This window comes from Loxodonta africana, chromosome 9, assembly GCF_030014295.1.
Source record: "Loxodonta africana isolate mLoxAfr1 chromosome 9, mLoxAfr1.hap2, whole genome shotgun sequence".
Classification (NCBI taxonomy): Eukaryota; Metazoa; Chordata; class Mammalia; order Proboscidea; family Elephantidae; genus Loxodonta; species Loxodonta africana.
Genome location: NC_087350.1, coordinates 96141725 through 96166139, shown reverse-complemented (window position 1 = coordinate 96166139; position 24415 = coordinate 96141725). Strand labels below are relative to the sequence as shown.

At 36.6% G+C, this 24415-nt stretch overlaps 2 protein-coding genes across 7 annotated transcripts in view; one reads left to right on the top strand and one right to left on the bottom strand.

The window, feature by feature from the left end:
* The window catches only part of FOCAD (focadhesin), a 324750-nt gene extending 308108 nt beyond the window's left edge, over nucleotides 1–16642 (top strand). For 2 of the 3 annotated variants that reach the window (XM_064290441.1, XM_064290437.1), the window contains exon 44: nucleotides 8117–16642. In XM_064290441.1, the coding sequence (XP_064146511.1) occupies nucleotides 8117–8136 (20 nt within the window). In that variant the 3' untranslated portion in view covers nucleotides 8137–16642. The remainder of the gene's footprint in view (nucleotides 1–8116) is intronic. The other variant, XR_010322852.1, reaches the window with a different exon arrangement.
* Nucleotides 1–24415, bottom strand: part of HACD4 (3-hydroxyacyl-CoA dehydratase 4) — a 32543-nt gene that overhangs the window by 597 nt on the left and 7531 nt on the right. The window contains exons 3-9 of one of the 4 annotated variants that reach the window (XR_010322853.1): nucleotides 24047–24174; nucleotides 17945–17977; nucleotides 14032–14144; nucleotides 9797–9903; nucleotides 6863–6988; nucleotides 5645–6000; nucleotides 1322–1515 (exon numbers count right to left, since the gene is read on the bottom strand). Coding sequence is in view for 3 of the 4 variants with exons in the window: in XM_064290446.1 (XP_064146516.1) it covers nucleotides 5918–6000; nucleotides 6863–6988; nucleotides 9797–9903; nucleotides 14032–14144; nucleotides 17945–17977; nucleotides 24047–24174 (590 nt within the window). In the remaining variant the exon portion in view is untranslated. Of the gene's footprint in view, nucleotides 1–1321; nucleotides 1516–2436; nucleotides 6001–6862; nucleotides 6989–9796; nucleotides 9904–14031; nucleotides 14145–17944; nucleotides 17978–24046; nucleotides 24175–24415 lie in introns of those variants that run through there. The other 3 variants (XM_064290446.1, XM_064290448.1, XM_064290447.1) reach the window with 3 other exon arrangements.

The following is a 24415-nucleotide window of genomic DNA, read 5'->3' as shown; positions in this document are numbered from 1 at the left end:
CATATGCCTACCCCTAAGTCCCTGGGTACAGAGGGCTAAGGCAGCCCCACCCAAACCATATGAACTGGGTTCCTCCAGAGAAGAAAGAGAATGCTATGCTGGGTAAGCAAAAATAACAAATATGTAAAGGTCAATTTTTTTTTCTAAGTCTCTATCTTAATCAGGGTGACTGATGGCCTGATGACAAGCAAATGAAGGTATGTGACAATATCCTCAAGTATTACATTTTACTCAAAGGCTTGAGATTCAGCCAGCATTTTCATTTTGATCTGCTTGCTGATCACCCTTCCTTCATGCAGCCATTAATCTGTATGACCCCAGGTAAGAATGATGTTACTCCCTCAGGATATTTCAATTTGTTCTTCTAAACCCAGAAGTCTTTGCTTTTTCAGACCAGATGTTCCAAACTATATACAAAAGGAAAAGCTCCCTTACAAGTCTTCTGTTAGTGTTTGAAAACCCAAGTTGCCAAGACAAATAGCATGCTGGGCTATACTAACAAATTAATGCATGGGGTTAAAGTCCTGTTATGTCTCTTAGAAGTATCCAAACACTCTGACTCTTGACTTGAAAAGTGTATTCTTCAGGATGTTAGGATCCATGCAAGTGCTTAAAATCTCCTTTTTGCTTTATTTGTAATGCACTGGCTCCATGGTAACCAACAGTCTGTTAATAACCTTTCTTTGAAGTTAATTGCCAGAAGTAACTTCTCCAAAACAATTTGAACCAAAGATAATATAATTATGTAAGGAATCAGATTTTGTCAGGGACTCAATTGCAATCTTGAAGTAACTTCGACACTTTGAGAGTAAGCAGCAGTTTTAGATTTTGGGTAAACATTTTAGTTAATTGCTGTTTTAGAAAAAAATCAGATCCTTTGGTTAAGAGAATAGGTCCTTCATTAAAGCCAGAGTTCCTGTTTTGTCAGCTTGTGTCTCTGAGCCAACCAGCCTGTTCGTAGCTGTGGGTATTTAAAATGTAAGCGGGGGACAGAATGTGGCTGGAACAGTTCACATCCTTCATCATTCTGTGGAAAGATACTTCACAGCATCATATGCAGATATGAGTGTGTATCATCATTACTATGGTCCTGGAGGAGGTGATATGCTTTTGTATTTTCTGGAAGGAATAACTGTATTCTAACCCCGGAAACTCTAAAGTCTCATCTTTCTTAATAAGTGACACATATAGTATTTATGAAATTGTGAGTATGCATGTGTCTTAGGCTGGGTTCTCTAGAGAAGCAAAACTAGTGAAGCGTGTATTTATATATATTTATATATATATAGAGAGAGAGATTTATCTCAAGGAAATGGCTCACCTGTTTGTAGAGGCTAGCAAGAAGTCCCAAGTCCTTAGTCAGGCATTAGGCTGGAGGCTTCTCCTGACTCATGTAACTGCATGGGCTGATGAACCCAGAATTGGCAGGCCAGACAGTAGGGTACTGGCTCACGGGCTGTGGAGGCTGATGAATCCAAGATCAGCAGGCAATACAACAGGCCACTGGTTCAAGACCTAAGAACCAGAGGTCAGATGACGAGCCAGATGCAGGATCCATAGCAAGGAAAAGCCAATGAGCTTTACCAGAACATCCATATATATTGGATACAGGCTACACCCCCTAAGGAAACTCCCCTTACGACTGATTGGCTGATCACATCATATCACATCATGGAGGTGATTATATCACAAAATGGAGGATAACCACATCATTACGTAACTGCCAAATTAAACATCATTACATACCTGCCAAACTACATCATTACCTAACTGCCAAAGCACATCATTATGTAACTGCCAAACCACTGAGAATCATGGCCCAGCCAAGTTGATACACAACCTTAACCACCACAGCATGTAATCTGTTAATCTTTATACATAGTACAATTTTTTTTTTAACTCAATTTGGGAAGCTTGTCTGATTCTTGCCAAACACAGGGAACTTGTGAAATAATTTTCAGCTAAATTATTAAATATAAAATTGAATAAAAATGACTATGCTGTCTCCCTGGGCTCTGCTTTTATTTTTAAGATTAAAAAAAGAAAAAGAAAAAACCTACCTCACAAGGTAGTTCTGAAGGTTAAAAGAGAGAATACAAAAGTGTGCTTTATAAATTCTACAATGTTATAGAAATACTATCACTTTTCTGTTTTACTGAAAATAAATAGTAGCTATTATTAGTCCTTGAACTCAGACCTGACAACATGTACATGGGAACCTGGGAAGGTAATACCAAACCAAAAACCAAACCTGTTGCCATTGAATCGATTCTGACTCATAGCAACCCTATAGGACAGAGTAAAACTGCCCCATAGGGTTTTCAGTGAGTGGCTGGTGGATCTGTACTGCCAACCTTTTGGTTAGCTGCCAAGCTCTTAACCACTGTGCCACCAGGGCTAGTTTCTTAATTAAGAAACTGTTCTCCTTAACAATGATAATATTCCAGCACATTAAGTAAAGATATTTATCTAAGTTTTTTTTTTTTAATTATTTCTTCTGAACATGAGGTACCCTTTGAGATTAGTCAGATATAATTAAAACTTAACACTTAATCTGATAGATGGCTTCAAATATTTTTTTTTCCTGCATGTAGTGTAATAATTCATAAAGCCAGAGTTGCTATTCATTCCTTGCAAACAGTTTTGTGCCTACTACATGCCACCATACAAAGTCCTAGGGTACAAAGTGAACAAGACATGATGGTATCCATGCCCCTATGAACTTATATTCAGAAAATTTAAATCAGTAAACCATCACCTAATAATACAGGGAGGTATTTAGGGAACATGTTATAAATGCACTACTTCTGTATACCAAAACCACCAAACCAAACCCGTTGCCCTCGATACTGACTCATGACAACACTATAAAAAAAAAACAAAAACACTATAGCCCTTTATAATTCACAAAGGTATACTTTGCATACCTCATTTGTGCTTCAAAACAAACTTGGGCAACTGAGGAAACTGGAACTTGAGAGTCAGTCTTTTAGTAAAATACTGGAGCTCGATCTCTAATTACATATAGGGCTCTATCTCTATACCACATCCTCTCTCAGAAGACCCCGTTTTTTATACTTTAGCACAATAAGGTGTAAATGTGTTTTCTCTACACACAAGCTTAAATATATATAAGGTTCTTTCTCTGGAGAAACATTTTAGAAACTAATGTTTGTATATCTACTTCAATTTCTAAAAAAAATATGGTTCTTGTGATACTTAAGGGTAGTCAGAATAAGGTCTGGTTAAAAAAAAAAGTTAACTTCTGTTAGGGACTTCACTGTGATGTGTTTCATTCTTTAGTAATGAACTTGTTTGCAGGAGGCCTGGTAAAGGCTTTATAGTGGTACTCGGTGCCTGGCACATTGTAGGCACAAGGTGTTTCTTGAATGAAAGTAGGCATGTATATGCCACAGACTAGGGATTAACCCACTAGCCTAAGGTTGACCTGTTTGTTGAACAAAAACATGATGAGCCCAGGATAAGGTTTTCTTAGAAAAACATACTGGAGTAGCATAGAACTCATCTACACTGAATGGATATGTTTGGAAGAAATGTTAGTTACTGCCTTCATTCAACTACTCTGATAAAGAAAAAGCCCAGGGGTTCTGATGATATTACTTGTATAATTTAAGTGGACTTTTGCTGAGTGATAAATTCTCTAAAGCAGTTTTGATGCAATACAGTTTCATCCTTTTTTTTTTTTTTTTCTCAGTACCAGAGGCTCTAGTGATGTTGATTATTCTTCCTTAGCTTGCATTACTTGGAACTTCAGACAAGGCAACTCGGCATTTAAAATTCCAAAAAAAAAAAAAAAAAAAAGATCATTTAAAAAGTTACATCTTATGCTTTCAAAATATCTAATGGTTCCTATTTCATCTATATTAATTAGATTTTGAGAAACAAAGCCTTCGTATATACTGTACAAAATGAAATGGCGATTTGATGGCTCTACAGTTAAAAAAACAGCCAAAAAAATTCAACTTTGGAATCTGAGTAACATCCTATGAACTGGATATTTTCTGTCTCAACTTCATTAAACCTGGATCTCTTAACCGGGGCGGGGGAGGGGGGAGCATGAACCTAAATGGGGAAAAACTATATCTTTATTTTCACTAGCCTCTAATGAAATTTAGTATTTCTTTCAATTATAAATGTAGACAACCAACCACAGTATTTATAATCACCTGTGACTTTGTAAACAATAGAAATTATAGATATTTTTTATTCCGAACCAGACCCATTGCCGTCAAGTCGATTCCAGTTCATAGTGACTCTAGGACAGAGCAAAGCTGCTCCATAGGTTTCCAAGGCTGTAGTCTTATTGGAAGTAGACTGCCACATCTTTCTCTTGGCGTGGCTGGTGGGTTCGAACCACCAACCTTTCAGTTAGCGGCTGAGCGCTTAATCACTGTGCCACCAGGACTCCTTATTTTTTATATTACATTACAGTTACGTGTATCTCAAATTATTGTCAACCCTCATCATTACTTCAGAATTATAACAATTATAAATTCATCTGTTTTTCTTCCTGGTCTTTAATTTTAAGAAGTAGGAAAGTTCTTAAGGTAATCTAGTTTAAAAATTAAAGTATTATTTAATAACAAAAATTTTAATTTCTTATAATTACCCAGTAAATTGTAGTTTCTCTAGTTCTTCGTTTCAGTAACTCTAGATGTATAATTCAGCAGTGTATGTAACCACCTTTATTCGCAGGAAGCTAGACTCAATTACCCGAACTTTGCAAAGGCATTCTATTCTCTTTGCACACTAAAGCTTTTAGTAATTTTTAAAAATTATTTAGAAGTAAAATAAGCAGCTTTAAAAGCAAAATAAAATGTAGCTTTTTAAAAGGATAATTTTACTTAATTACTTCTTATTTTAAAATTCCAGCTATGACCTTAAATTTATAGATATCAAGTATCAATTATTTCTTTTCAAATGTTTTATTTAGTGGCAATAAGATTGCCAATTTTTTTTAAGTACATTTTTATTACCTAGTTCTTATGTGGCAATATACTTAATACCCTTTTTATATAGTCACTGGATAATAAAATCTCTAATTCTTTCAAGAAAAGTAGCATCATTCAGAACAGTAAGTGCTGACTTTGGGTAGTAATTAGGGATAAGAGTTCACTAATAAATGATCTGAAATATCACTAGTTCTTAATTTTCTTGCCTATTGCAAATGATTTACTATAATTTTGTGCCTTTTATCTCCCTGTAAGGGATGTATGTCCTGATTTGAAAAAGAAAGAAAAAGATAAGGGGCATTATTTGTCTATTTCCCAAAAGTTTGATCTATTTTCATCAAGGTCCTGTTTTAATGTATCAGAACCCAGATAACTTATGTGATATTAATGAATATTCTTTCAGAGTTAGAAAAATGTTTTCATTTCCTAATTGTGGCTAATGCATAAGGTGGATGTTGCATCGTTAGCTCTGCAGACAATGATAGCTCTCTATAAAATATGGTATTTGGACAACTGCAGGGCAGAGTTTACATCCCTCCCTCCTACAGGTCTGCTGCAACTTGGGAACTCTATTCCTGAAAAGGAATAGATGTAATTAGGTATTAGTTATCAACTTTGGTTTCCCAATTTAACTAAATCTACACCAATTTACTCTCCTATTTTTTATTCACCTTATAGGAAGATAATCAGGCTTCACATAATATAAATGTAACTTGTATAAAATCCACAGCTTTGGTGAAGCAGGTTGTGCAGACTTTATGTTTTCAAAATACAGTATGTGAGAAACACATACAATGGTGCGTCTAGAGTCTTTGAGGGATATGCAATTATCTCATGTCACAGTCGTCAAATACTAGGTATTTTCCCGCCAGAATGCTTCCTCTGTTGTATTTAAAAAAATCCGCAAGCCCATCCTTTCTTATGTCACGCTGGAATGCTGGGCTTCACATTTTCTTCTTCGGGATGGGAAAGACTCCAAGGACATCTCTTCTTTCTGAGTACAGATGACTGTAGGTAAAATACATGCCTAACATGGAGAAGCAAGTGACAAAAGTAAGTAAGGTTCATTAACCATTTCCCTAGAAAAGACTCAAAGTTTAGAATATAGTCAGAGTGCTGCCTGGATGCCAGGGACAAGACACTGAGCGAGACTCTCAGCTGCAACGCTTAAAGAAGTTATTCACTGAAGATTTTCTGCAGAGAGGGAAGTAAAGCAAACTCTTCTCCCATTATTATTATTATTTAATGTAATGTAAGGAACTTTCTTTGGGGTAGCTCTCTCTACCACCGCTAAAGTTTCACGTTTATCTTCTCTCTATACATGTTATTCTGGTATGTTTGCTATCTGTTAGCTCTTAGAGAGAAACATCTTGGAGATTTGTGACAGAGCTGAGGAACTAAAATTTAATAATCGAAGTCTTTTCCTAATTTTCTGGTAAGAAATTTAAGTTAATCCATTAAATTTTCTCATTGGTAAGTTTCTGTTCCATAAAGTTTTCTTGAGCCTTTAGCGTGTACTTCCATTCGCTTGGCAGGAAGTACTGGCACGTGAGTCCAAATGGATAAGACACAAAATACATGTAAGTGAAAAGACCAGAAATTCCCAGGCATACTTAGTGTGATATCTAGGTTTTGTTTATAGATAGATGCCTGTGTCCACGGTTATTTCTATATTTCATACATCATGCAAGTTACATTTTCTGCTAATAAAATTGATCTGATGCACTACAAAAAGCATAATTTTCAGGTGCTTTACTAACAAAATCAGGTTTCTTTGGTCTCTTGTGTTCACAGACCTGTCCATTAAGGTAGATTGCAGCACAAAACAAAGAGCACAGGAAGAAAGCAAAAACAAATCAAAACAGACCAAAAAAAAAAAAATCACTTACCTATAAAGAGCATCATGAGATATATTTTCAGCACATATGGGAAATAGATGGATAAATCAAAGGGCAGCTTGGTGGAGTAAGTACCAAATGATTCAAAATAAGGCAGTGACTGATAGATGGCAAATGCTGTGTTAAAAAAAAAAAAAAAAAGTTTCTTCTGTAACTTGTTACGAGATACCTGCCTGAGTCTCCGTAGCTGAAGGATATTTTGAATTTGGTAAGGACAGTTTTGTGGCGATTGGCGAATCCTTTAGCTAAAGCTACAGTTTAATATGGAAATCTGCTGAATGACTAAATTAGCAAGGCTGTTACGGCAATGTGACTTGTTGAATTTTTGTCCGTCTTATACTTTCTTACGCCTACATAGAAATAGCCTACAGTTTCTTAAAATGGTACTTCAAAAAACACCTGTCCCATTAGCTACAAGTAGATGTAATGGACAAATGAATTTGGAAAATGCCGCACACGGTATTTTCTTCTTGGAGTTTCATAACACACATTAGCACGGTAGAACAGTAGAGATTCTGAGAAATTCTGCAACAAAGAAACCAGTTCGGCAACAAAGACACCCAGCAGTTCCTCCTTTAACTGACCTTGGAATTGCTACTCCTCCCCTCAATGAACACTGGGAGAGATGCCAGCCTGAATTATTTTGAGGGAGGAAGCTTGTGTCAGATAAAAAGAGATGGAGGTTCTATGGAAGTTTATCTCATGTATAGATTTGTGATAACATTTCATGAAATGATAACAGACTAAGGTTATATAAGGCGTCGCCATTAGGATAAGCTGGGCAAAGGAACACTATACTATTTTTTGAAACTTCTTGTTGTGAGTCTAAAATTATTTCAAAATTAAAAGTTTAAAATAAAAAGAGAGACGGAGGAAAAATGCACAGTGAGCCTCCTGTCTATCTGATTACCTCCTGTCTGCCCCCAGGTATCCACAGGTGTGGAAGCCAGACAGTGCAGAGGTATGAGCAGCACCAAGGCATGCCATAAACGAGTTCCTGGGCTGCACCTAAGTCTCTACCGTTTTACCAGTACAATTAGTTGATTTAGTTATTTATATGAACTTGGTTTTTGTCATATTTATTAGACGGGAAATTATAGTTATTGAAAGAAATTACAGTTATCAGAAGTTGAGTAAGTTTTCCTAACTGCATATTTTTATACTTTGGAACATTTGATATATGTATATTTCTAAACCAGTTGCCATCAAGTCAGTTCCAGCTCATGTTGACACCATGTGTTTCAGGGAAGAACTGTGCTCCTTAGGGTTTTCAGTGGCTATGATCTTTCAGAAGCAGATCACCAGGCCTTTCTTCTGAGGCATCTTTGGATGGATTCAAACCAGCAACCTTCCGGTTAGTAGCTGAGTGCTTAACCATTTGTGTATAAAGATAAAAATACAGTCACCCATGTTCCACCACTCCGAATTAATCACTATTGATATTTTATCGTATTACACTTCCAGAATTTTTTCTGTATATATCTTACTTTTTAATGGCATGAAAAGTTATGAATCTAAATTTAATAAAAGAATATGGGTCATATGGCAAACATGTAGGAACATGGCTTTTCTGGGAACGCTTGAAATTGTGGAATAACAAGAAAGGAAAAGTTCTCTATCCATTTATTCCTCCCTTATTTTTAGGAAGGGATTAGTCATCTTTCTACCTTATTCCTTTATATATTCCTTATAATATTTTTCATAGGCTATAACAAAGGAATGTACTTAATAAATGTTTCAATGAGTGAGGGATTTCAACTCGAATAAATAGGCCATCAGTTTTTTATGGATTTCAAGATTATTCTCCAGAATTTCTTGGTATAGTCCATTCTAAAATTTAATAATTCTTCCTTCTGAAAACAAATTCAAGAATTCTTTACTATGATTTAAACTCCTTTTCTTTTGTCTAATCATCAGTAGATAGAAAACATGGGGTTATAATTTATATACTGGCCTTTATACACTTTACAATTATTGCCAACATCACCATCATGTTATGGGCAATCTTGTTCCTTACGTTTTCCCTTAGTTACCTTAACATGCTTTCTTAATTGCTCCATGCCTTCAGTTTCGGAAACTTTAATCATGTCTGTTTCAGAAAGCTTTCTACCAGGCTGTCAAATCCATTACAGAAGGGAGCAAATATTTCCCAAATAACCTCTTTGCAATTATTTGATTTTTTTTTTAGGTTGACACGTAGGCTCAAGAATTAGTCTGCTTCATATTTTATTCGATAATTCATTCAATGTTTATGTAACGTGCATACTGGCTGCATGAGAGAAGCAAGGAAGCAAAGAAACAAAGACAACCAACCTCACACCTTCATGGAGCATACAAGCTAGTCAGGAAGATGGACATTAATCAAAGAAACATACAAACGTTGAATTAGAACTGAGACAGGTCCTATAAAAGAGAGATTCATGATGCTGTACTCGGGGGAGGTGACTTAGTTGAGGAAGTCAGTGATTGCTTCCCTGAGAAAACGACGACTGATGTAAAGTTAGTAGGATACACGGCAGATGCTAAGCGGGAAGAGTATTTGAGCAGAGGGAACTGAATTCCTATGTATTAAAGTAAAAACCACAGAATCAATAAATGTTAAACCCCCTTCCAATGAGTATGCAAACTCAGAGAAGTTAAATGATTTACCCCAAACCCAAAACTGAGGTAATGGAGTTCAGGACCAGGACTCAGAGGTCCTCAGTCCTGGTCCAGTATTTTGTCTGTTGTGCGGAGCTGCCTCCCCCTCTAACTTTGGTGCTTGAAGCTTTGCATCTTTGCATCAAGGGAAATACACCAGGAAAGATATATTGAATGAGATAAACAATAGCAAAAATAGAAATTTAATCATCAAAAAATTTAGCAAACCATTATAACTAGACTGCATTAGTCAGTATGCAATAAAGCAAGTCATTGCTTTCCTACCTTCAGCGAGAACACAGAGGGGATAAATCGGCATCCATAGTGTTTGGCTGAGCCACGTCAGGACAGCATAGGAGATTCCTATGACTGATAACATGCTATAGGTGTACCTGAAAGGGGACAGAGAGCTCATCAACATCATTTGCTGCTGATTTCTGGGAAATAACAGGGAAAGAAAATACCTTACTATAATTAAATGCACGAATAAAACTGAAAAGTGTGCAGATGACGTACTTTATTTTCTATAATTTAAGCAGGAAAAGAGGTGAAAAATGGAGGGACATTGTGAGTCTGGCATGTCTTATGGAATGGCCCGTGGATAATTACGGAGGTGAACAAAGCCAGAATGTAACTTATCCCCAGGACATTACGGTCACAAGTTTTCTTGATTAGTGACTTCAATTTCATTGAGAAGCCAATCCCATTTTATACAGCAAGCAGCTAGTTTTTTAAGATAGGCATACTTATAAATACCTAGGGAATGAATTTCAAAAACAAAACTGTGACTTTCAAACCCTTATTTGGCATCCCTCTGCTTATGTAATTATCCATCTTATGTGATCAGTTAAAGAACTAGCCTTGGGAGCTGGTTCCAGGACACAGTGGGCAGTTTTTAACACATTCTTTGTGATTTAGTAATAGATGAAAGAGTCTACATCTTTTTATTTCTTTGAATAGGCCAGTGGTTTTCAGGCTTGATCATACATCAGAACCATCCAGGGGATTGGAAAAGCACAAATTGCTGGTCCCTATCCAAGAGTTTCTGATTCAGTGGGACTGAGGTGTAGTCTGAAAATTTGCATGTGTAACAAGTTCCAGGTGATACTGACGCTATTGATTGAGAGAAACACTGGAATAGGCAATGCAAAAACAATCTAAAAAAACCTTGAAAACATGAATGAAGAAAAGTAAATCTTCCTCTCACTCCAGGACCCTAATTCCACTCCTCAGAGGCAATGAGCAATATCTGTTTATTAAATATTCTTTCAGAAATACTTATGCATGTCTACGTGTATAGATAATATATACACACACAGTCCCCTTTTTCACATAAACATAGCATACTATGCATGCTGTCTTACACCTTGTTTTTGGTTTGTTTACTATATCTTAGAAGATTATTCTATAGCGATACATATAGATTTGCCTCACACTATTTTTTTTTTTTATGTAGCTGCTAAAAAGGATTCCTCTACATGGAAGTATGTCATAATTCATTCAAGCTGGACCCCACTGCTGAGCATTTAGTATTTCCAATTTTTTGCTCTTACAAACAATTCTGAGTGGATATCCTTGAACATAGTTCTTTGTGCACAGGTATAATTATATCTTTCTACCTGTAAAATAAATTCCCAGGGTAGTACTGACTGATCAAAGGGAATGTGCATCTAAAGTTTTGGTACGTATTTCAGAATTTTCCTTCAGAATATTTGGCCCCATTGTGCACTCCTACCAACAGCCCTCATCCACATGGCATGTTATCCAACTTTCTGATCTTTACCAGTCTAAGATGCAGCACCTAAAGATAGATTGGCATGACACTTTATGTTTCTACAAAGGCAATCATAAAGCGTCTCCTCAGAAATTCTGTCTTTATGGAGCAAAACAGATGATCATTCTTCAGTGTGGTCTTAGGAAATGTTTCTCAGATTGAAAGTCCTCAAGAAATAGAGTGTAACTGAAGGGAGTCAGATAGAACATTACGACAGGCAGCATAAAGAGGGAGCCCCCTTCTGAGCTCTGTGGTGATAGTAACAGGGAGATCTCACTTACAAAGGGGCTGGAGAAATCCCAAGATGGAATCTTTAGGAGACATCAAGCCATATCAAGGCTTAAAGTACCTGGAATCCTGTGAAACTACTTTCTGTTCATGGAGAAATACTGTCCTCCTTGTACCCTCTTTTTCTGAAAACTGAAGAAAGGACTCTCTTATGTAATGGTGGGGATTAGCATGATCATGTTTGTATATTGAGAACTGTAAAACCAGGAAATATGAATGTGTGGAGATTGAGGACAGAAAGAGGGTTCAGTAATCACAGGAAATAGCAGACACAGGCTGCTGAGCTACTAGGGGTGGCCAGAAGCAAAAACAAAACAAAAAAAAACACTATTCAGAAGTTTTGGGCTACAAACCCAGGAAGACAGGGAAGGGTTTGGGGAATGAGCAGAGGGGTGTCATTAAGTTAACTTTCAGATGTTAAAGAGAATACTTTTCACTTAGGACATTGAACTTGGTGGAGGATTCATTTAGGAAGATAATATTCAACCAAGGATTAAGAACATTAATGTGCACTGGCTGACCTGGAAGAAAAACAATACGTGTGACAGGATTAATCGGCACTTATTATTATTATTAAGTGTAATTAAGTGCTCATTAATCCTGTTCATATGTATTACATATCAGGGCTTAAAAGTTCTTTTACCACATTATCTCATTTATTTTACTACATTTTCTCATTTGGTCCTTTTTTAAAAACGCATTCTAGGGTAGGTTGGGAAGATAGTCCTACCCCCATTTTACAGAGGAAAAAAAATAGAGTTTCAAAAGGTTAGGTCTCCAGCAAGTCCACTCCTAGGTATGTACCCAAGAAAATTGAAAACATGTCCACACAGAAGCTTACACACAGATCTCATAGAAGCGTTGTCCATAATAGCCAGAAGGTGGAAATAACCCTGATGCCCATCAATTGATGGATGGATAAACAAAACATGGTATATCCATACAATAGAATATTATTCAGCCATAAAAATGAACGAAGTACAGATACATGCTACAACGTGGATGGACTTTGAAAACATTAACGTGAAAGAAACCAGACACAAAAGGCCATGTTTATAATTTATGTGAAATGTAAACATCCAGACTAGGCAAATCTATATAGTCAGAAAGTAGATCGGTGGCTGTCACAAGCTGGGAGGAGGCAGGAATGGAGAATGACTGCTAACGCATACAAAATTTCTGTTTGGGATGATGAAAATGTTCTAAAATTAGATAGTGGTGGTGGTTGCCCAACTCTGTGAATATACCAGAAACCATGAATTACATATTTTAAAAAAGTGAATTTTATGGTACATGAATTATATCTCAATAAATCTGTTCTGTAAAAAAATGGTTAGGGAATTTTCCCAAGGTCACACAGCAAGTAAGTAGTAGAGATAGGATTCATCCTAAGATCTTCTGCCTCTACATTCCAATGTCCTTCCATGACACTATGCTACCACTCTCAATTCCCAAATAATATCACAAAGTAGTATTGTTCTCCCATGAGTCTATTAAGCATAGATGAGACTGAAGAGACACCAAGTCAGGCATCCCCGAGAACAGTAAATCAGAAAGCCCTGATCCCAAGAATAGGATCCAGTGTCATGACCAGGAAGTTTGCCGCAAGTCTACAAAGCTATAGTTAAAGATGAAAAGTAACTAAGTTATTACAAAGAATTATAGTCACTTTAATTCAAGAATATATTCTAATTCACTCTAGGGCTTAACCCTTTATTCAGATATATTTTAATCCAGCTAAGTGACTGGCAATGTAATAAAAAAGAATTTACATAACCTCAACTAAAACTCTAGGCCTCTTTTGTTACCTATGCACATCAACTCTTCCAAGTGGGAGGGGCAGTTCTCATCTGTGAAAGCAAAAAAGTGAGCCACTGGGCCAAGGGGACTGTTTTACACAATGAATGGTCTCATGGCAAAGTTTTAGAACTAGAAGGAAACTGAAGCCTATCAGGGGCAAGGCTCCCAGGGGGTCCACGAAGGGCTTCAGTTAGTCATCTGAACCCTGAAATGGTATACAAAATTGTAGAAGTGCGTTTTTTTTTTGTTCGTTTTTTTTGAGAGCCCCTACATTTAAATTTAAAGTATTTTTGAATTCGCAGGCATAATAAAAGTTCTGCCTTTCTTATTAAAGTAACATGTACTAAAGCAGTTGTGAGGAATGCCTTTCGTTAGCAAACAGCTGTGAGGTTTTTTCCAAGTTGGTGTTATGCCAAGCCTTCTGCTAGAATCCTGAATGCACTGATTTGCTCTTGTAAAATCACGGTAGGTTTTCATTATCTTTGATATGCCCATTATGGGAAGCACTAAAAATACATTTCCATATTAAGATAAAATAATTTGAAAAGGGGTTATGTTTTTCTGTTTCATTCAGAATAACCAAATGTTAGCAGTTAGTACGGTTTTCATTGTAGAAAGAAATCTGGCTTTATTTCAAGAGATTTTTTTTATTTCTTACCTAACCATATCCAATAGATTCCAAAAGATGAATAAAACACACACCACATATTTCTCTTGAACTTCCTCTTGACTGGTGATGACCACAAAGAGAATGATTATTCTCTCTGTGAGCTAAGAGAGAAACAACAAAGTCAAGAGTTAGGATAATCTGTTAGGCTAGGAAGGTAATTCTCTAATTTTAAATACCAAAGATCCTTTTAAAAGTATACTTTAACTGGAAATATATACACTAAACTGTTGACAATGATTAGCTCTGAGGGAGTAGGGTTATGAATTTTATTTCCTCCTTTTTATATTTTCCAAATTATATACAATAAATGAAAAGATAATGTATTTTATCAATATCGGGATATTTCCCTTCTTCTTGCCATACATGTACTGTGTTTTTATTCACTTCAGCAAGCTTCTACTGAGCATGCACTATGAACTAGAAAATAATAAAAAAAACTAAAAACCTGGTAAACCACTTGACACTGATTCAATTCCAACTCATGGTGACTGCATGTGTTTTGGAGTAGGACTGTAATCCATCAGGTTGTCAATGACTGTGATCTTTCTGAAGTATATCACCTGGCCTTTATTCTGAGGCACCTCTGGGTGGATTCAAACTGCCAACCTTTCAGTTAGTAACCGAGCGCATAGCCATTTGTGCCACCCAGGTTTGCTATATTAGATGCCAAAAAACCAAAAGCCAAGCCAACTGCTGTCAAGTCGATTTTGACTCATAGCAACTCAACAGGACAGAGTAGAACTGCTCCATGGGGTTTCCAGGGAGCAGCTGGTGGATTCAAACTGCCGACCTTTTGGTTAGCAGCCATAGCTCTTAACTACTGTGCCACCAGCGCCCCTTATTAGATGCTAAAATATACATAAAAATTAAAACATCACCCTGGCCCCAGAAAGGAGCCATGGTGACACAGTGGTTAAAGCAATCGGCTGCTTGTCTGCTTCCGTAAAGATTTACAGCCTTGGAAACCATACAGGGTCTCTATGAGTCAAAATTGACTCCACGCCATTGGTTGTTGTTGCCCCAGGGAGAGTAGCTGTGGTAGAAGGAGAGTGTGGAGCAGTAACTATAGCACTGTGTGAATAATGCTGTCATTCAAAGTGCTTTGTATGGCAGTACAGGTGAGGGAGATACTTCCTGCCCAGGAAAGGAGAGAGATTTATGAAGATAGGCAACTTTGAGTTGGATCTTGAAGAATGGTGAGGGGTTTGTCAGGCTGACTGGAGAGAAGAAGGGGCACATGAGCAGCCTGAGTAAAGAGAGAGAGGTATGAAAACACAGGGGCTCTGGGAGTTATGAGAACCTCTAGGGTGCTAGAGGGAGAGCGCATAGAAGGGAATAACATATGAAACAAAGTGTCTGGGGCTGGGCTGTGAAGCATTTTGAAGGGCAGGCTGAGAAATTTCAACTTCATTCTACAGAAAAGCTATCATAGTTTTTTGTTTTATTTTTGTTTTTAATGCAGGGGAGTAATATAATCCTAACTCTCATAAACAACTAGCAGAAAATGAAAAGAATTCACACACTTATGGCTTAGCTCCAACTACTGGCCTCAAAAAAATACATTCCTCTTACCCAATCCAAAGTTCCTTCTTATGTTTTATTAGTATCTCCTGTACGTTCTACATTTTTGTTTTCACTTGTTAGAACAATTTACTTTGCTCTCAATGGTCAAAAGATAATATACCTGAGATTGAAGGAGCATATTAGTGATGAAAGGGGGAATTGGTTTATATTTTTCAATAGCTCTATTTTTAAAAAGAATCAAGGAGAGAAAACACTTGGATAATTTATGACTTAAAATCATAGGCTGTTAGTCCTGGAGAATCATCTAGTGCACAGAAATCCAAGAATTGCCAACACTGGGCCACATGATCAGAAATCCAATGTATAAGATGTATCAGTGTGTTTGTGACAGTGGTGAGTCAGTGGTGAGGGTCCTTGCTTGGCTAAGGGGAACTGGATATGATTCAAATCTTAGTCAATCTCTATAAGCTACTGACATAGCTGTTTTTCTTGTGTTAGCCTTTTTTTTATAATGCCCTAGTTTCTTGATTTAATTTTGGTGGAATTAATCTTTTAAAAGTTCACATTATATAATGAATTATACTGAACTTCAATTATAATTGCTGAATAATCCAAGCTTGCTGTCATGACACATGGCAGCCTTTGGATACAAGATCTTAGCAGCAAACAAGTACTTAGGCACCACGCAGTCTTCCACTTGATTAAAAAAAAAAAAATAGTGCCTGCTAATTAGGAAAACCTTTTAGCTTTTGCTAAATATCTCAGGAGATATACATATATGAATGTGTGCACATATACACAGACTTCTAATTATATGGTTGACTTCAGAGAAAACTTAGATACTTCTTGATAAGATGGTTGAGTTTGGTTGTATCTGTAGGGTCCTCTCCAGACATAACACTCTTGATACTGGCCCAACTCCACCTTTTTCCAGAAAGGAATTGGAGAACCAGAGAAGTTAAGTGCCTTGCCCAAGCTAGGGGCAGGCCTGGAAACATGCCTATCCCAAGTCTCCTGGTTTCCAGAGTAGAATGTACAGGAGATACTAATAAAACATAAGAAGGAACTTTGGATTGGGTAAGAGGAATGTATTTTTTTGAGGCCAGTAGTTGGAGCTAAGCCATAAGTGTGTGAATTCTTTTCATTTTCCATGATGTCAGGCTGCCCTTTCAATGATGAAGATAGAGGGGGAAATCTTGTAAACGAGAGAGGCTAGACCTGGACAATGAAACTCATCCCATTGAAAATCATCACTTGGGCATCTGTGGCATGTTAGTGATAGAATCCCAATCGCACAGAAATCAGCAGTCAACACGCCAGTGAGACTACAGCACACATACACACATGTGGGTATGGGCAGGCTCTCCCATATATAATGCCAGTCTAATTAACAAATTATCTGATGGTTATTTAACTCTAACTTGGCCATTCAATGGCAGCACAACAGGGAATTTGGGTGGAGATAGTCTTAAATTAAGAAACCCCAATATTTATTGGTTACTTTGTGCCAGGCGTCAAACATGCATCATCTCATTTAATCTCCATAACGATCCTAAGAAGTAGGTGTTATTATTATCATCAGCATTTTACAAAAGATGCCAGATTTCACAAAGTGGAAGTGACTTGCCTATACAGGTCTGGAATCAAATTCTCACCATTCTGATTCTAAATCATTTACTCTTAACCATTAAGCTAAGACTTTCAGAACATTTTTATTCTATGGGCTACCCCAAGTGCCTAATATGCAGGTTATATTTTGTTCTTTACAAAAGCCTGGCCCCAAAATTAAACCTTCAAACAAGAACCTCCTTGATTTTCTAAACCAACACCAAAACAACTCTGAGGAAAAGAAAAGACCTTTTAAGTTTATTGATTTTCCTTATATATCATAATTTAAACAGTTACTTTACTTGGACCATAACGCTTGGAAGAACTTAGTGCTCTGCCACTTTTAACAAATCCTATGAGAGTATGATTACTAATGAATAGTCTTGTAATGTTTTAGTGCAACTCAAACAGGTAGAATAAAATGTACAGTAAAAAACCCTACGACCTAGGCCAAATTAAATACAGTGTTGCTGTGGTCTACTCAAAAGTATGGTAAATGTAAAATAAAAATACCTTATGTTTCTATGTTCCATTTGGGAATCCAAACCTCCAGGCTAAGCAATGACTAAAACTATGTTGTTCCTTTATAAATTGCAGCTAGCACTTCATTTACAAGCTATTAAAGGGATAAATGATACTTCAACTATACAGAGGATTCCAAAAATCTTAAAAATGTATTAATTTTGGCGTCAAAGACTATTATTTTACAAAATGATAACCCAAACTATTTCAATCCTGTGAACTTTTGTTGAGAACTTCAGAAACATACCTCATCTGTTCCAAAACCACCAGTTACTTTCTTCTATAAGACAAAAGCATTTAAACATTCGATTTTCATGTTTTGTTTACTTATTCATACATTCAATAGATACTGATTAAGTTCATTTTTCTGGGCCCCGGGGGATACAGCAGTGAACAAGACCAAGCCCCTGTTCTCATGGTGTTTATATTCTATTTGGTGATAAAGACAGTAATCAAATGTAGCATAATAGTTGAAGAATCAGGAGCTAAACAGCCTAAGTCCAAACTTTTCTTCCACCATTCACACCTATGTGACCTTGTATAATTTACTTAACCTTTGTGTTAAGTAATTACAATGAGGATAAAAATTAGTATCTGTTATTACATAATATTATATAAAATAAGGTTATTGTGAAAATTAAATGAGTTAATGCATGTAAAGAACTTAGAAAAGTGTTTGATACATGGCAAGCACTAAGTAAATGTAAGCTTTTCTTATTAAGAAAATAAAAACATAAATATAATGTAATAATATATTGACAGGATTTTTCTCTATATAAATAAGACTGTCAGTGAATCAAACAAAAAATCAACCTCAGCCATCTTTAAGATTATACTATGAATATAGCTTTATAATTATCACACCAAGGAACTCCATGGATCAAAAGTGAAAAAAAAGAAGAAAAATCTAAAATCTTTCCTAGAAAATGGATTGTATATATAATTTACTTCCAGGAGACTTCACAGTTTTGAGGATCTTATAGCTCAACACTATCTTTTGCACAGTTTTATCTCTAATCTAAGCCTCTTCCCAAATTGAAAATTGGACAAAAAACTCTATGTAATTTTATGGAAAATCAGAATATTATCTAATCTAGCAATACAAATGGCATCTGCTTAGCAGCTCAAGAGAAATTAGGGTGTTTTCCTTAAACAGTTTAAGACACTTATCCTTTGAAATTTTCTTTCACATTTGTGACTTTGAGATCTTTGGAATCATGTTTGGCAAGCTGATTCCTGCTTGCCCATATCAGAGGTGATCTTGGTAAATATAGAAATGGTTTGTGCAATCTGGGCTCACAAATGGAATTTCCATGGGCACAATAATTTTGGATAACAATTCCTAAGTGTTTTGATTAATAAATTTTGAAAAGTGTTTGATATTCTATAAAATTAATAAACATGTACAGTAGTGTCTATTGTGATGGAAAGGGAAGGATACAGAATTTATCCATTTTAATTCAGTTATAAATGAAGTCTTTGCATTTCTCAAAAGGTAATGGAGGAAGCTGTATTGTGCTGGGGTTTTCTACAATGCGTATCCGTCTAATGTCACCATACAAAGGTTAAGTTTTGGGATATTCTCTCCCCTCTTCTTGAGCTGAAATATCCTAAAACTACGTCAATAAAAACCTCTCTCTCGGGCTTCCACACAAGCGAAGTCTGAAAAAAGCTCTTCAAAATCAATATTTCAGAGTTGGTAGTCTTTCTGCTCTATAAAAGCCAGGTTGTTTTTATTAAATTTACTGAAATCAACTCCATTTCCCCACTTAGCGTTTTTTACTGGACTAATAAAATATGCAAGCTCATTTGGGAAGAAGGCGTTGGGAAAGAGAGATGCCTAGTTGTCACTTATATTATTAACATTTCTTATAATAATTATATGCTTTTGGATCTTTTACTTCTCCATTTTAAAATTAAAAATATCAAAAGTTACTACATTTCCTTATATGATTTCAATTGGCATATAATTATTTTCAAGAATAGAAAATATGCATGTAACTATGTACAGCTATTTATATTTTTGCCCTTTTCTCCTAAGTATATATCAAAAAATAATAAAATATATACCTGTATGTTGTGTGATTTTGTCTTATTTTCAATTTTTTTCCTTCAGCAATTGTGTGTAATTTTAGAAATTCATAATGGCTTTTCCCTAAATGTCAAAATAAAGATATATGTATAAAACTCCTAAAAATGCACAGAACAACAACAAAAAATTATGACAGAAAACAAACACACCCCCTATACACACATCACCACCACTTGATACATGTGATAACAATTGCTCAACTAGCAAATCAGTTCCTACTGCTAGTTAAAATTAAAAAACTGCTAGTTAAAATTACTTATCTTGATATTTTGGAAGACCCGTTTCCAAAGAGAGAAATCACCTGTGGCTTAGAACCTCCCAAAGGTAATGTCAGATAACATCACGATTGTGCAGACATAGTTTTCTGCATGCTGCAAGGCAGCTGAACACCATGCATCTTTTGCACGTATTGTAGGCAGTCAGCTATGACCACCCTGTAAGTAACTTAGCCTCTCTCTTAACCACAATTTCTTCATCTAAAAATGGGGAAACAGGAAAACCAAGAACGATTACTCAACCGTAGAGTTTTGTTTGTCTGTTTTAAAGCAGCAAGCACGGAATCACCTCACAATGAGGGAATTCTAAGTGTCTGCGTAACTCTAGTAGAGAAAAGGGGAGAAAATGGAACTTTGAATATGATGACAAGTGTTTTTGAAGCTTTCTCCAACACCATCTCTACTCTGAAAACCTTGGAAAATATGAACGCCATTTCTACTCTGAAAACCATGGAAAATATGATAAGTGAATAAAAGAAGTAACAAATTGATAAAATCTGAAATGCAAGAGATTTAAAAAAAAAAAAAAAAAAGATGGCATGCAAAGCAACCACAACAAAAACTAATGCTAATCACTCCAGGATGAGAATGGTAATTAACTCTCCTCATTTGGTGATCCCTTACTTGTTATCCCTCCCAACAACTAAAGTCTTAAAAAATCATTTGAGCTCCATTTACAGTAGGCCTTGCAACCTCATCCTTAACTTAAAGTGCAAATGTATATTGGCCCTTATTTTTAGTTACCAGACTAGGATATGGTTCTCTGATTACAATAATCATATTTCTATAAGGCGTTAGAGTTTTAATTAAAAGGGATGAAGAGCACACTTAAATATCCTGGAATTTTCTGCAACTCCAATAAATCGGATTCTAAGTAGTATAATATTTTGTATGGTTAGGCAAGCCTTGAAAATTTTGGAAAGCATAAAAAACACTCAATAAAATTTTCTGAGCATTTTCAAGGTGTTCAGTCAAGTTTCTTATAAAGTTACCCATCCTGTTTCTCACTGGGTGCTTTCTCTACATTGAAAATAACTAAAATGGCACTAGTCTTAATTTTGAAAATGCTGTTCCGCTCTGAAACTAATATTAGCCAACTCAGGCTCATGATCATTGGTACATTTGAGTTGAACTTGATCATGCTACAAACAAAATAATTCCATATGATAGAATTCACCTTTCATTTAACCTAGGTTGTTAATGCTATTCTCCAAGGCTGGCACTGTGAGATGCTGATACTGTACACATTTTGATACAGATTTCAAAGCATAGCAGACCTGTTAAACAAGGAATAAATGCCAATAAATCTGGTTCCCAAATAATAATGCTTCTTCTGGGACAGATCTGTATCCCTTTTTATTTTGTAAGGAAAGAAGTTTAAGGGAATTCCATCTAGGTCTTAGCTAGCTAACTGACTTCTCTGTTATTAGGAGTTCATAATCTGAATATTGCTCTTATTTTAATTTTATATTTGATATTTCAACACTTAAAATGTCATCATCCTAATGAATGCCATTTCTTGACTCGATGGCATACAGCAACAACAGCTTTTAGTTAATAAGTAAAATTTAAAATCTCCCCTGCATTTGTAATACTGAGATCTTAATAGGCTCCTGTTATGGATTCAATTGTGTTCCCCAAAAATATATGTGTCAACTTGGCTACACCACAATTCCCAATATTGTGTGGTTGCCCATCATTTTGTCATCTGATTTTCCTATGTTTTGTAAATCCTACTTCTATGATGTTAATGACGTAAGATTAGAGGCAGTTATATTAATGAGGCAGGACTCAATCTACAAGATTATGCTGTTTTAAATCAATCTCTTTTGAGTTATAAAAGAAAGACGCCAGCAGAGAGACTTGGGGGCCTCATACCACCAAGAAATAGTGCCGGAGCAGAGCGCGTCCTTTGGACCTGGAGTTCCTGTGCAGAGAAGCTCCTAGATCAGGGAAAGATTGATGACAAGGACCTTGCCCCAACGCCTTCCCCTGGAGCTAGCATCCTGAATTTGGACTTTTAGCCTCCTAGACTGTGAGAGAATAAATTTCTCTTTGCTGAAGCCATCCACTTGTGGTATTTCTGTTGTAGCAGCATTAGATGACTAACACAGCTCCTTAGGATTATACTGCTATTCACATCTTTAAAACTTCCATGGTATTTTAAAAAAAATTTAATACAGGGATTTATGCTACTCCTTCATTCAACAAAAATTTAAGGCATATGTTTATGTTCTAAGCACTTCGCTAGGTGCTGGCAATACAAGCAGTCCCCAGGTTACAAAATCAGAACAGGTACTTATGGTTCTTATTTTGCCTTACTTTAGTGCAAGAAGGAGCCCTGGTGGCAGAGTGGTTAAGAGCTCGGCTGCTGACCAAAAAGCTCGGCAGTTCAAATCCACCAGCCACTCCTTGTAAACACTATGGGCAGTTCTACAACGTCCTATAGGGTCACTATGAGTGGGAATCAACAGGTTGGGTTGTTCTTTTTTTTTTTTTTTTTTTTGGTTTTATGCAAGAAAAGGCTTGAAGCCTTTTCAATGATTTAAAAGCTGTACATGCAGCAAGTAAAGGTGATTGTGATGAAGAATTTGCTACAAGCAGGGGCTGGTTCAGTCATTTCAAGGTGAAGGCAAATTTACATAACACTAATTTTTTAAGGGGCAAGTACGAGTTATGTGTAAGTCAGATACTCCTAACCCGGGAACTGCCTGTAGAGTAAAATTCTGACGTATTTTAACAATGATGTTTTTACAGTGTGAACAGCCATCTAGGATACCCCACTAGTCTCACCCCTTTGGGAGCGAGGGAGAATAAAGAGAACTAAAGATACAAGGGAAGATTACTCCAAAGGACTAAGGGATCACATCTACCACGGCCTCCACCAGGCTGAGCCCAGTACAATGAGATCGTACCCGGCTGCCACCAGTGACTGCTCTGACAGGGATCACAACAGAGCTGGAGAAAAATGTAGAACAAAATTGGAACTCAAAAAGAAAGATCAGATTTGCTGGCCTGACAGAGGCTAGAGAAACCCTGAGAGTATAGCCCCCCGACACCCTTTCAGCTCAGAAATGAGGTCACTCCTGAGGGTCACCCTCCAGCCAAAGATTTAGCAGGCCCATGGAACAAAACAAGACTAAAGGGGCATAGCAGCCCTGGGGCAGGGGCTGGAAGGCAGGAGGGAACAGCATAGCTGGTAATAGGGAACCCAGGGTTGAGAAGGGAGAGTGTTGACATGTCGTGGGGTTGTCAACTTATGTCATAGAACAATGTGTGTACTAACTGTTTGATGAGAAACTAGTTTGTTCTGTAAACCTTCATCAAAAGTACAATAAAAAAAAAAAAGATTTTTTTTGATCACCTACTCTTTGGCAGGTATTGTATGTGCTGTCCTTTTCCCATAACAGCTCAGTGATTATTGATGGCATGATCCCACAGCTGGTAGGTGGAGGAGCCAAGCATCAAACCCAAGTGTGAATGACTCCTATCCTATATTTTTCCACTGTTCTATACCACCTCCCAGGGCAATGGCATAGTGAGAGTGGGGGAAGTGTCTGAGACATTTCCCGCCAGGGTAGGATCAATGCAGTGTTGCATAGATCAACAAGCATCAATACCCTGAATGTTTTCAAACAGCTATTCTAACCGCTCAGTGTTTTAGAGTGAGCTACTCCTTTCGTGGAGCCCTGGTGGCACAGTGGCTAAGAGCTTGGCTGCTGACAGTTCCAATATACCAGTTGCTCCTTGGAAACCCTATGGGGCAGTTCTACTCTGTCCTATAGGGTCACTATGAGTCAGAATCAACTTGATGGCAATGGGTTTGGGTTTGGCTTTTGGTTAATCCTTTCACAGAATTAATTCTTCATATTAATTACTTAAGGCAATGGTTGACTTTCACTGCCATAAAGTCAAGGGAAGCTGTAAATAGAGAAAAGATAAATTATAGATTATCAACAATAATAATATGATTAAAGCCTACCTGCAGAAACCTGGGGAGAAGATGGTTTGATTCAATGCCAACATATATGTGCAGCAACTCCAGAAGGGAAATGGATTGGCAAAGCTGCATCACAAGTCCAATAGCATAAAAAGTATCAACCACTGAATCTGTGCCCGGTGAAAATATATATATAATAAGTAAAAGACCCACAGAAAACTAAATCGCAGTCCAAATCTATGTAGCAGTTTGCAATAAAATTGAGATTATTTACTTCCTTTTTCATTGAACATGTCAGAAATTGTCCAAACAAGCTACTAAATGATTAAATTAAACAATACAATTGAAGAATGCATTTCATACTGTACTACATCTTAATTACTCCTCCTCCAAAAAGAAGTAAAAACTTGA